The sequence below is a fragment of the Blastomyces dermatitidis genome (genome assembly GCF_000003525.1).
Source record: "Blastomyces dermatitidis ER-3 genomic scaffold supercont1.3, whole genome shotgun sequence".
In the NCBI taxonomy this organism is placed as follows: domain Eukaryota; kingdom Fungi; phylum Ascomycota; class Eurotiomycetes; order Onygenales; family Ajellomycetaceae; genus Blastomyces; species Blastomyces dermatitidis.
Window position 1 is genome coordinate 6,740,550 of NW_025544776.1, and position 10,587 is coordinate 6,751,136.

Genomic DNA, 10,587 nt, shown 5'->3' on the forward strand with positions numbered 1-10,587 from the left:
TTTCTCTCTGTCTGAAATGCTGATGTTGGAAGGAGTTGTCTATTCTTATCTTAATTATAAACTATACCAAAACACACCAATACACCTGGTCTATCATATAATCCAGTAGTTTTCATGTATTTAATACACTAATGTACAGTACACGCTAAAAAACCATGTGCCTTGCGGCCAGACGAGGGACAGAGATAATACACACAACATTGATCCATCTCAGCCCCTTCAAGGGTGGGCTTCAGCCTCGGATCAGATAGGTCCAGGCAAAATAAGAATTGACAGATTGAGAGCTCTTTCTTGTTCTTGAATAGTGGTGGTGCATGGCCATTCTTAGTTGGTGAAGTGATTTGTCTGCTTAATTATGATAATGAACAAAACGTTTAACCTGCTAAATAACCCAACTCGCGTTTTCGGGGCCGCTGACTTCTTAGAGGGACTATCAGCTCAAGCCGATGGCGTTTGATGCAATAATAGGTCTATGCCCTTAGAAGTTCTCCACGGCTGCCGGGGTTAAGATAAAGTTATGCGCTAAGCCTATCCTGGAAGATTACCGCGCAAGATCCAATGGTTCCTCTTACCTAAATTTAAGCATGAATTGTTGGCGGCTTGGCGCCCATGTGTACTTCAACTTTGTTTTTCAATCCACAAATGTTTTATATAGTTCACCTTGGCTATCGCACGTATCAAAGCTACCACGGCTTAGCTCTATGAGCTTGGGGGTTTTGAACGGATATATCTTTTTTAAAATTGTTTGAACAATGGAAAGTATAAATACGTTAATTCCTTGTCCCTCTCCTCCCATCATGGAGCAAGTCCATATCGTCCTCTCTGAATTTCCACAATTCTTTACTGTACATCTCAAGCTGCCAGTCACCTTGACTCCGTTCCTCCTATATCAATCATGGTGAAAGTGGGCCGCCCACCAGCCAATGCCTTCGTGGCAGTGGCTAGGAAAGTCTACAACCCCGTAGGATTTTCTAAGGGCTACAATTTCATTCTCTTCTTCATCTTTGCTGGAGCATTGATGGGATTCACTCTCGCCAGATTACAATACCTCGACTACTATGGCATATTCTGCGGCTCCACTGGGATCGGAGAGTGCTACTTCTTTACGAAGGGCATCGAGGAGATCGGCCTGATTGTTCACCTTGCCACTATCCTCCCAGCTTCTTTCCTCGTCGTCTTCCAATTCGTCCCTGCCATCCGACACAGATGGATAATGATCCACAGGATCAATGGCTACGTGATCCTTGTCCTATCCATCATCAGCATAATCTTCTCCCTCATGGCCGCAAGACGTTCCTTTGGAGGTGGGCTGGACACCCAAGTGGCTGTTGGCTTCATTGGGATTCTCTTTATCATATGTATGGTTTTGGGATACATCAATATCAAACGTTTGCAGCTTGAGCAGCACAGAGCCTGGATGCTCAGAGGATGGTTTTACGTATGTTTATGATTCACGCTATCTTAACTTAATAAACTGCCACTGACAATTATTTTCAGGCCTCCTCAATTATCACCCTCCGGTTCATCCAGATCATCATGACAGTTATCATCAGCCCAGGGGGTCAATACTACGGTGCCAGGCTATGCTCACAAGTAGATTACACGATTGGAGAGAATCGAACGCGAGCCCTGTACCCTGATTGCGACGCCTTCTACTCCGGTGCAGACCTGAACAAACAGGTTCTGGTTCAGGCCAAGTACTTAGGAGGGGGAAATGAAATAAACGCGGGTGCTGCCTTCGGCCTCGCTTTCGGGCCATCCATGTGGTTGGCATTTGCCCTCCACGCGATTGGAATAGAAATCTATGTACGTTCTCCAGAACCCCCTATCAAAAACCCCCGAGGCCGCTTGTTTTAGGTCCCCATATTCAAAACCGAGCAAATCAAATGCTACAAAAGCTAACGATGGTGATCCTCCTGTAGCTTCGTCTGACCCCTTGTGAAGCCGAAAGACTTCGAACCGTATCTTATCAACGGCAACAAGAAGCTGGAATGGCGAACCCAGGACGGGCTGGATTGACAGCTGACCGTTTGGGAGATGCCGCAATATGGAAACCAACGTATTCAACCGATGATGAAACCAAAGGGACTGCGCAGCAAAATGGAAATGGAGAGTAACTGACGTGACCTGTTTCTCCAGTACCGTTACTTTCATTTAGTTATTTCTTTTGTTTCTGCATATTTATAGAGTATAGTTAGATTTCATATTGCATAGGCAACGGAAATTGAAACCTGGAAGTTCCATAATCGGTGGCATTGGCGCCTGCTTTCGTACAAATATTACATACCATTCTTCCAATGTTACTCTCTTTCTGTATTTGGCAAATTAATAATACCGGAGTGACATGTCCGTTATTTGATGGCAGTTACGCCCATCTGCACTTACATGAAAAGATAAAAAGAGGACCCGGGCAAAACTAGCCCCCATAGAGTAATTGCACCGAAACCCAAGGCCCTCGTAAATGATCTCATGAAGGATAAACAAGACTACAATAAGAAAGAAAGTTAGCAATTATATTAGCGCCTGATTTCTGTTTCGTCTGGGAAGGGATGCCTGCAATTACCTCCACGTCTCTCTGGGTTGCCACTTGCAAACGAAGCTATGCCTCGCCTTGCAACCTGGGCGCCAGGGTAGGCATTTTAGCATAGGCCCATTGAACACTTTAATTCTCCGACTTCAGCTCTCGCACCCGATATGAAAAGATAGGCCATGAAATGAGGCTTCACCTGCCCCATTCCTACACGCCTCTATCGACTTCTCTCCGACCAAAGGCAGCACTAGCTAATTGAATCCCCCTACTCCCACGTCACAAACCAAGCACAATGAAACCGTTGTACCCATCCCAGGCCGGTGGCGGGAAGGATCCCCTAAAGCAGTTAGCTATATATTTTAAGAATTAGTCTTTTTCAGCTCCCTCGAATGCTGGAACTGAGAGGAACAGGAACTAAACTTAAAGCTAACCTTCGTTGCCAGGAGCATGGGGAAATGTAACAAATTTAACTTCGTTGCGGCATAACTGGTATTCTTTCCGCGTCTGGGCATCTTTACATCTGTCCCATCCTGGTGACCTAACAAGGCCATCCTGCGATATCCATATTTATATTCTGTTAGAGGAAACAAAGGAGGGGGGGCATCATCCTCCGCATAGAGTTATAGGACAGCTCGATACCCATTTGACAGATCAAAACCGTTGGGCCGAGAGGATCAACCCTTAGGGTTTCGGCGTTCCCCGAGCGATTTCTAGGAATTTCCCACACCCTCTTTGGTTCTTTTTTTGGGGGGGGGGGGGTCTTAGGGCTGGTATTCCGACAAGTTTCGGAGCTCAATATCTTTGTGCCTAGCAGTCTCCCTACAAGGCGGCCACAAGCACTTGCCTTTAAAGCGTCAGGGTTCGGGACAAGCACTACCGAGACAGGGGTTCGATTCCCAGAGCAGGGTTAATTGTACTGTTTTTATTTGTTTTTCCCGGGTTTTTAATACTAGTGTTACGGTTAGCACAGGCTCCGATCATTCTATTTATAATCAGTCAGTAGATCTCAAGAAATTTTTTTAAAAATTCAAATTGATCTGTTTTATCTCAAAATTAAGTTTTGAAAAGTCTTTAAACTTATGATCAGGCACTGTATTAATGATATGTCAGATGTAAGAAAAGGATCAAGAGAAAATAGCAACGGGTGCGGTGGTCAGTACTGTTCACAAGATTCTCTTGTTCTAGCTCTATGTTTAATGTTTCTTCATGACTACAGCGTACAGGTTCAGAGCAGTTTTAACCTAAATATTACCGAGGGAAAAAATTATGTCTAATATAATAATGGTAGAATCACCGTCATCTAATGGTAGTGGGATTCTCAGACTTATCGTCATCCTCGGTCTAAGAAATGATCACATATTAGAGGAGTCTGAATACCACCAAATGATACATATGTTAGAAAGAGTCAACGCTGAGCCATGTAGCGCAGAAAGGCACTCACACCATAACTGATGTCCTTAACAGTCCCGTTGAAATTATTCTACAGAGGAAACAATGTAACTTGACGAAGTGCGGTAGATCCATTTTCGTAGGACAGGTGAAAGTGAAGTTTCTCAAAAGGGTTGCCGTTCTTTGTCTCATAAACAACAGTCTGTTTTGACGGTAAGGATTCATACCACTGACCAAAAATTTCCTGGGCGCCGTCGGTATATGTGATCATCATACCAGTACAGCGCGACTCAACAGAACAGGTTTCGATTTCGTTAATATCCCTCAGGGATGCGCGGGATAGAAAGATACCTAGGGGAGACCCTCGGATAGAAGGGATGTCGGTAGGGCAGAGATTGCGGTGGGATGTTGATTTTGGCGCTATCCACCACTTTACGACAAAAGTAAATACCAAAGCTGGTACTGCAGGACGGATGTCGCTGATAAGCATCATATTATATCCCAGATATTCTTCCGTGTGCTTGACTAGCAAGAAGCCGAGTCTGAAGGGCGGACGGGTGCATGTAAGGTCCAAAATTGCTAGTTCTACCCTCACTTGTTTTCATCTAGGCCAGAGTCAATTAATTCATCTATACTTGTGAGCCGCGGGCAAATACTGACAATGATGAAAGGGGTCACAAAGCTATCACCCCGATGATGAACAACCCAGATAGAAGTGATAGTTTCCGTCCGTGGTTTTCAACCGGAAGTAGATGGGACATCCAGTCTGACGGCCGGTCCAGCTCACTCTTCTTTCGTTAGGGGGTTGATCAGATCTGATATGCGCACCGACAGCGGCAGAAGGGCTGCAGAAAATAGTGATGCCGTAAAGTACACCTTGCGCGTTGTGCAACGGGAGGTGGTGAACAGGAGTCCATGCTGAAGTCTCTCTTATAGAGTTGGTTGGATTCGCATAGCATGTCTCTGCAGTAAGTAAGTTGGTCGCCGAAATGGGATAGTCACAATCCCATAGGAACCCGTCACCAAGTGATGGTGAGTCCTCTTATAGTCTATCGATTGCGTAAAGCTTAAGTCCCTGGGATTATTATTAGTTTATTAATTAGATGTTCATATATGAAATCTGCCCTACATCCCACCACAACTGAAGGCAAGAGATAGCCTGCTTGTGATTGTATACATCCTGCCCAATGATGTCCACTTTGATCAAGAGGTTTATTTCCAACCGACCTCAAGAACCCATCTTGACAGTGGAACCGTATCCGCTGAATTCTGTACAGTCCAAGATCAAATGTCACTGCCACGATCGGTGATGTGAGTGAAATGTCATGGCGTGTGGAACTTCTGTGTCCACAAAGCCGCTCTCCATCATCCAGCCCGCGGATATAGCTCGCCCCGTTGATATGTATCAGGTAAGCAGAGATGTGATTGTTTAGGTTTATATAGTCGTTCTGTCCAATTCCGCATGGTCGAAGCTTCTTCAGAAGATCTGTCACTCCGCTAGCCGTGATAGGGAGCAATGATCAAGCTGGACAAGGTTGAAGATACATCCAAATCAAGGAGACAATCTCTGCTGGCAGCCTATTCAATATGCCTCTTAGCAGTCTGGTTAGTTCTGAGAAATCTGAGCTACTACGCCCTTCATCTGAAGGAGTCGATTCTTTCCAATGTGAAGCTGTTGTTAGTCGGTTCAAGGCTCGCGATAGTGTAAACCTGTCTGTGTATGGATTGACTGGGAAAAAGGGGCCGTGAAGGGGGTGCCATGGAACGCGCCAAGTGGCAGATAGATAAAGTTGGTCAGCCTTCAAGTTCGGCCAGCAAGCCAGGTGAAAACAGTAAATGGATTCCAGGTCTCGCTTTGAACGACATATAGTGACGGAACGTTGGATGGAACGTTTCGGTCGGTTGGGATATTCTGTTGGATCAAAGGTGACTTTCATCACGGTGAGATCCGAAGTAAAGAGGGAAGATTCTGTTAAATAATCCAAGCCATTAGTGCCATTCAATACAACATATTTAGTACAACACAGCACAGCACGAGGAGACCTAACTACCAGCGCGGAATGAGCAGAACCATTTTATATTCGGAGTAAGAGGTTCCACATATTGCTGAATCAACTCCTCCCCACAAAGGACACAACAGCTGGAGGCTACATATTCATTCATCGGTACGGTTATTTGTAGCTCAACACACCCCAACAGACACTGATTCAGCAAACATGGCTCAAAGGACTGAAGAGCAAAGACCAACATTATTCATGGTAGTAACTAATATCCTCATGAAAGACGAGCCGAATACGCCAACTTTCCTATGACATTTTCTTATCACCTGCCTTTCGTGCTCAACTCAAACTTATATACTTCATGCTTGAAGAAGTCTATTCCACGATGCTCACCTATAAAAGCTTAGCTATGACGAATTTGCATACTGCAAGCTGCCCTTTTGAACCATACGTTGTTGGGATTTTAGAAACAAGAGAGGTCGCCCATCCGGCATTTGTACCTTGGACTAGTCTAGACAACCAAAAAGGTAGCCAACCGCTGCCCGTTCGGGTTGAATGCGACCGCCTGCTTGCCATGTGGCTCGTGACTCACTGTTGCATTTATCTCACCCCTATAAAATTGATGGTTTGATGCTCCAATAATTTAGAACGCCCAATGGTTGTAAAATCCACGTGTTATTCTACGTCCCATTCTTGTTTCGAGTATGTTCATCTAACAAAAGAGGGGGGGGGGGGAGGAAATCTTTTCTTTGTGAATGTGGTAATTGATATGAAAATTTTCGATGTGAATGGAAGCGGATAATGTTGAATGAAATTTAAGCCTGTGACTGACCCAAGCCTGTCTATAAATCCTTTAAACGAGGGGTCACAGCATATCCGATACAAGTGAGAAGAGAAGTCAGACATCATAAAAAGAGAAGAAGAAAAGGATACCCGGGCTCAGAAAGAGATTCCGGAAGAGAAGCGAATAAATCCGTTACCGGGTCACACTGGCACGGTGGGTATAGATGCAGTACACGCAATCAACTTAACCAACTCGATAACATAATCACCCTCCCCGCTATGCCTCTTAATCCTTGAGCTCAGGGGTAGTGTCGCCGTCATGCTCCACTGAGGGAAGGGTGTGACCGATGGTGCTCTTGCGGCGGACGGCCTCTTCAAGATACTCAGGCTTGAGCTGTCCGTGTTTGTCGTAGCGATAAGGCTCCTTGACCGAGTTGGTGACAGCATTGAAAACGTTCGTAGACTTCTTGAAGATACTGTCCATCTCTTCGAGGGAGCGATAGTGAGTCTCGGGGAAGAAAAAGTATACAGTGGGGAAGATAAATGCGTTGCTAGTACCTGTTAGCTTCGAGCACGACTTGTCGTATTGGGAGCTTAGAGGGTTCCTTGGGAGAAAATCTTACATAACAGCGAAGATAACATAGGTTTTGTATCCGATGCTGTCGAATGCCACGGGAGTAATCATGACAACCATGAAGTTAAAGATCCAATTGGCACTGAAGAAAAATTAGTTATTGCCATATTTGCCAAAAAATAGCTAAGTTGAAGGAGGGAAATGTTCTGTTCTTACCTAGTGGCCAGTGCATTGGTTGGTGCACGGATTCGGAGCGGCACAATTTCTGCCGGATACAGCCATGTCATTCCAAGCCAGCCGATGGCGAAGAAGGTGTTGAATACGAAAAGGAAGACTGCCTGTGTGATACCAGCTCTGCTATCATCTAAGTGCGTCAGCCGATAGTTGGCACCTGCAAGGACTGCCATGGATATCGACATGCCAGCGGCCTGAGGTACGAGACTATGTTAGCTGATATGATCCTAAATCCAAGATGTGGATTGAGTGACATACCCCGAAAAGCATGAGTGGCCGACGTCCAACTTTCTCAATGATGTAGATAGGGATAAAGGAGGCCATGAAATATTCCGTGCCATTACAAGCAGCGAGCAACTTTGGCAAATTGCTGCCGACAAGACCAATTTGACTGTATAGTTGAGGCGCCTGAATAACACATCAGTAATGAAGGGATATCACAGAGCACCACACGAGGCTAACTCACGTAGTATGTGATAAGGTTGATACCAGAGATCTGTTGATACATTTGGATCACGTATGCAAGTGCAACTCGATGGAATTCACGATATTCACTCATTTGGAAGAGGCTTCTATATGAACCCTTGGACATTTCCTGGACGGTGGCTTCGATGGCTTCGAACTCAGCTTTAATAGCGGGGTCATCACGAGGTTTCTGATTAAGAGCCTCGAGAATGTCGAGTGCGTCCTCATTCCGGTTCTTCATGACGAGCCATCGCGGAGATTCAGGCAAGTTGAGAATGGAACAGAAAATGATCATAGCAAATGTAATCTGGAAGGCCAGTGGAAATCGCCATGCCACTTCGTGCTCTCCAATCCATGCAAAGCCTATTGACGCAATCATCAGGGCACGTACTTCGTTTATCAAGAATTTAGATGTCTCAACATACCATAGTTAACCCAGTAACTGAACGTAATGCCTCCCGTAATTAGCGCGCCCTCGATCATAATCAGTTTGCCACGATCATGAGACTTTGCTGTTTCCGATTGCCAAGTTGGCACAGTACTCGTGTTAATCCCGTTACCGATACCTGTGACAATTCGACCAACGATGAAATGAGGTAAATCATATGCCGTGCATTGCAATAAGGCCCCGATAGACATCGTGATACAGCCAGTGAAGATGGTTCTCCGTCTTCCTAGCGGGTTTCCGATGAAGATGGTGAGGATAGCTCCCAGGAAACATCCCAAGTTGTAGGCTGCTACGGTAATGCCTTGGTTCGAACTGCGCTGCGATTGGGCAGCGGGGTCATTTTTAATAAGCGGGTCTAAAGGATCGATTGAAGGGAAGTATTTGTTGAACGACGGCAGATCTAGCAGACCACCCGTTACGCCCTGATCGTATCCAAAGAGGCTTTATTTTTTTAAAAAAAAGATTTTCCCGTGTGACACTAGTCAGTCTTGAAAATGATATCCCTTTTCTCAAACCCATGAAAATGATAGTAACGTACAAGAAATCGAGACTGCCAAGAGAACTGATAGCCAAGTTCAAGGCGCGGCCTCTGAGGCCAAAGAATCTCTTCCCAAACATAGCGGTAAGCCACAGCGCAAACAACCACTATGGAACCTTGGGAATAAGAATGGGGTTCAAAAAATGATAAGCAAAGAAATGACAGCTGGAGATGATCAGCTGGAGAATATGGTGGGTTATATATGTATGTTTCTATAACCGCATCCACACCAAGTGACCGTTCTCCCACGCGCTCGGATTGACGAATGCGGCAATCCGAGGCTGTGGAGACCCCATCATGAAAGAGATATGCGGAGGACGACATGGCACGCCTGGGATGGGAGATGTTGGCTGCTGCAAATAATATAACCCGCCAAAAAAGTTGAACTTCCCACTTTTTTCTGTCGCGAATGCAATCAAATCTTTTTTTCCTCCAGGCGGAACTCACTGTTATCTCCACACAATTGCCCTGAGGCTCTGGGGAGGCTGGGGAATATATGGCGGGCAGCACCACTTATTTCACGGGTAGGAGGAATTAGGGGAATACACGCGGCTTTGGCAGTGTTAGCCATCCTGAAATGCCCCAAAAAAGGATGTGTAGTCTAAGCAACATCCATAGTTGCAGTCTGTCTACTTCCCTTTTTTTTCGGATTTTTCTAGTGGTGGAGCTGAAGCTGGAAAGCCGAAGGAGAGTCCTTGTCAAACCGCTAGTCAGGGATAGACGGGAGTGGAGGAAATATCTGCCGCTAATTCTTGGCGGTAAATTGTTCGAGAAACCCTCTGAACAAATCGCATTCAAGTTTTGAAACAAAATGGAAAAATAAAAATTTTCCCAAGGGCAGTAGAGATTCACCCTCCACTATTTCGGCTTCTCCTCGGCATCCTTGCGGCCACTGCCCCCGGCGGGCCTCCCGCGGCGCGGAAAATAAAAATTGGACCCATGATGTCATTTAAACCTCTCGCCGAAAAGTGATCTACACCCCTAACTTATCTTGGCGAGAAAGCGATCCCGAGCCTTGGCCCTTGGTCCCGCGTTTGGTGATTACACCAATCGCTGCTTATTCTCGACGGCGGCTTGCCAAGCAGCAGCCTATGGAAGCCCCTTTTGAGTTCCTGGGCTCTGTACCTGGCCCTAGGAGGTTGTCCCAATCCACAGCGTTGGAGATGAAATTATACTATTTTCTCATTGGTGGGTGAACACCCAATTCCCGAAGTGTTTTTCATTTTTTTTTCGTTGCTTGCCCACCAAACAAAAGGAAGCACGAGCGGTAAAAGCAGCCATTGGGGTTGAGATCCCGGTTTAAAAATCCTGGCCCAGCGTGGCGTGCCGCATGTCTTGATGAGGGTTTGTCTCGGTCATCGGGCGGCCAAGCTGGGGGGCATTGGACGCCGCAAAAATATAACACCAAGTTTGTCATACTCCAGGATCATCGTATTCGAAAGTCATTTATTGTTTTCCAGCGAGTGAGGATTCATCTCTTTCCCAATGACAATAACATAGCATTTCATATTGTCTAAGTACCAATCTATTTGCCACAAAAAGAGAAATCCAAAAAAAAAAGAAAAAGAAAAGAAAAAGAAAAGAAAAAGAAAAAAGAGAAAAGAAAGAAAGATAAGAAGAAAAGAA

At 45.5% G+C, this 10,587-nt stretch overlaps 3 protein-coding genes across 6 annotated transcripts; 1 reads left to right on the plus strand and 2 right to left on the minus strand.

The window, feature by feature from the left end:
- Window positions 1-644: 644 nt before the first annotated feature.
- On the plus strand, window positions 645-2,298 carry BDCG_03707 (uncharacterized protein). Its single transcript, XM_045419355.1, has 3 exons — window positions 645-1,438; window positions 1,498-1,806; window positions 1,923-2,298. Exons 1-3 carry the CDS (start codon window positions 896-898, stop codon window positions 2,115-2,117), a joined length of 1,047 nt encoding a protein of 348 aa, XP_045275685.1. The 5' UTR covers window positions 645-895; the 3' UTR covers window positions 2,118-2,298.
- Window positions 2,299-3,569: 1,271 nt separating this feature from the next.
- Window positions 3,570-6,217, minus strand: BDCG_03708. Of its 2 annotated transcripts, none has more exons than XM_045419356.1 (5): window positions 5,968-6,198; window positions 5,049-5,888; window positions 4,580-4,994; window positions 3,691-4,524; window positions 3,570-3,620 (listed from the first exon to the last, which is right to left on the minus strand). In XM_045419356.1, the coding sequence occupies exons 1-2, from the start codon at window positions 6,167-6,169 to the stop codon at window positions 5,440-5,442; spliced, it is 651 nt and encodes a 216-aa protein (XP_045280571.1). In that variant the 5' UTR covers window positions 6,170-6,198; the 3' UTR covers window positions 3,570-3,620; window positions 3,691-4,524; window positions 4,580-4,994; window positions 5,049-5,439. The 2 variants fall into 2 exon arrangements, with proteins under 2 accessions (XP_045280571.1, XP_045280572.1); XM_045419357.1 differs by lacking the exon at window positions 3,570-3,620 and having other exon boundaries at window positions 3,722-3,871; window positions 3,972-4,524; window positions 5,968-6,217.
- Window positions 6,218-6,377: 160 nt separating this feature from the next.
- Window positions 6,378-10,555, minus strand: BDCG_03709 (sugar transporter). Of its 3 annotated transcripts, XM_045419360.1 has the most exons (8): window positions 9,409-9,873; window positions 8,962-9,029; window positions 8,401-8,864; window positions 7,977-8,338; window positions 7,769-7,918; window positions 7,493-7,704; window positions 7,326-7,418; window positions 6,503-7,253 (listed from the first exon to the last, which is right to left on the minus strand). In XM_045419360.1, the coding sequence occupies exons 3-8, from the start codon at window positions 8,612-8,614 to the stop codon at window positions 6,989-6,991; spliced, it is 1,296 nt and encodes a 431-aa protein (XP_045280574.1). In that variant the 5' UTR covers window positions 8,615-8,864; window positions 8,962-9,029; window positions 9,409-9,873; the 3' UTR covers window positions 6,503-6,988. The 3 variants fall into 3 exon arrangements, with proteins under 3 accessions (XP_045275686.1, XP_045280573.1, XP_045280574.1); XM_045419358.1 differs by having other exon boundaries at window positions 6,378-7,253; window positions 8,962-10,555; XM_045419359.1 differs by having other exon boundaries at window positions 6,378-7,253; window positions 8,401-9,939.
- Between the last annotated feature and the right edge of the window lie 32 nt (window positions 10,556-10,587).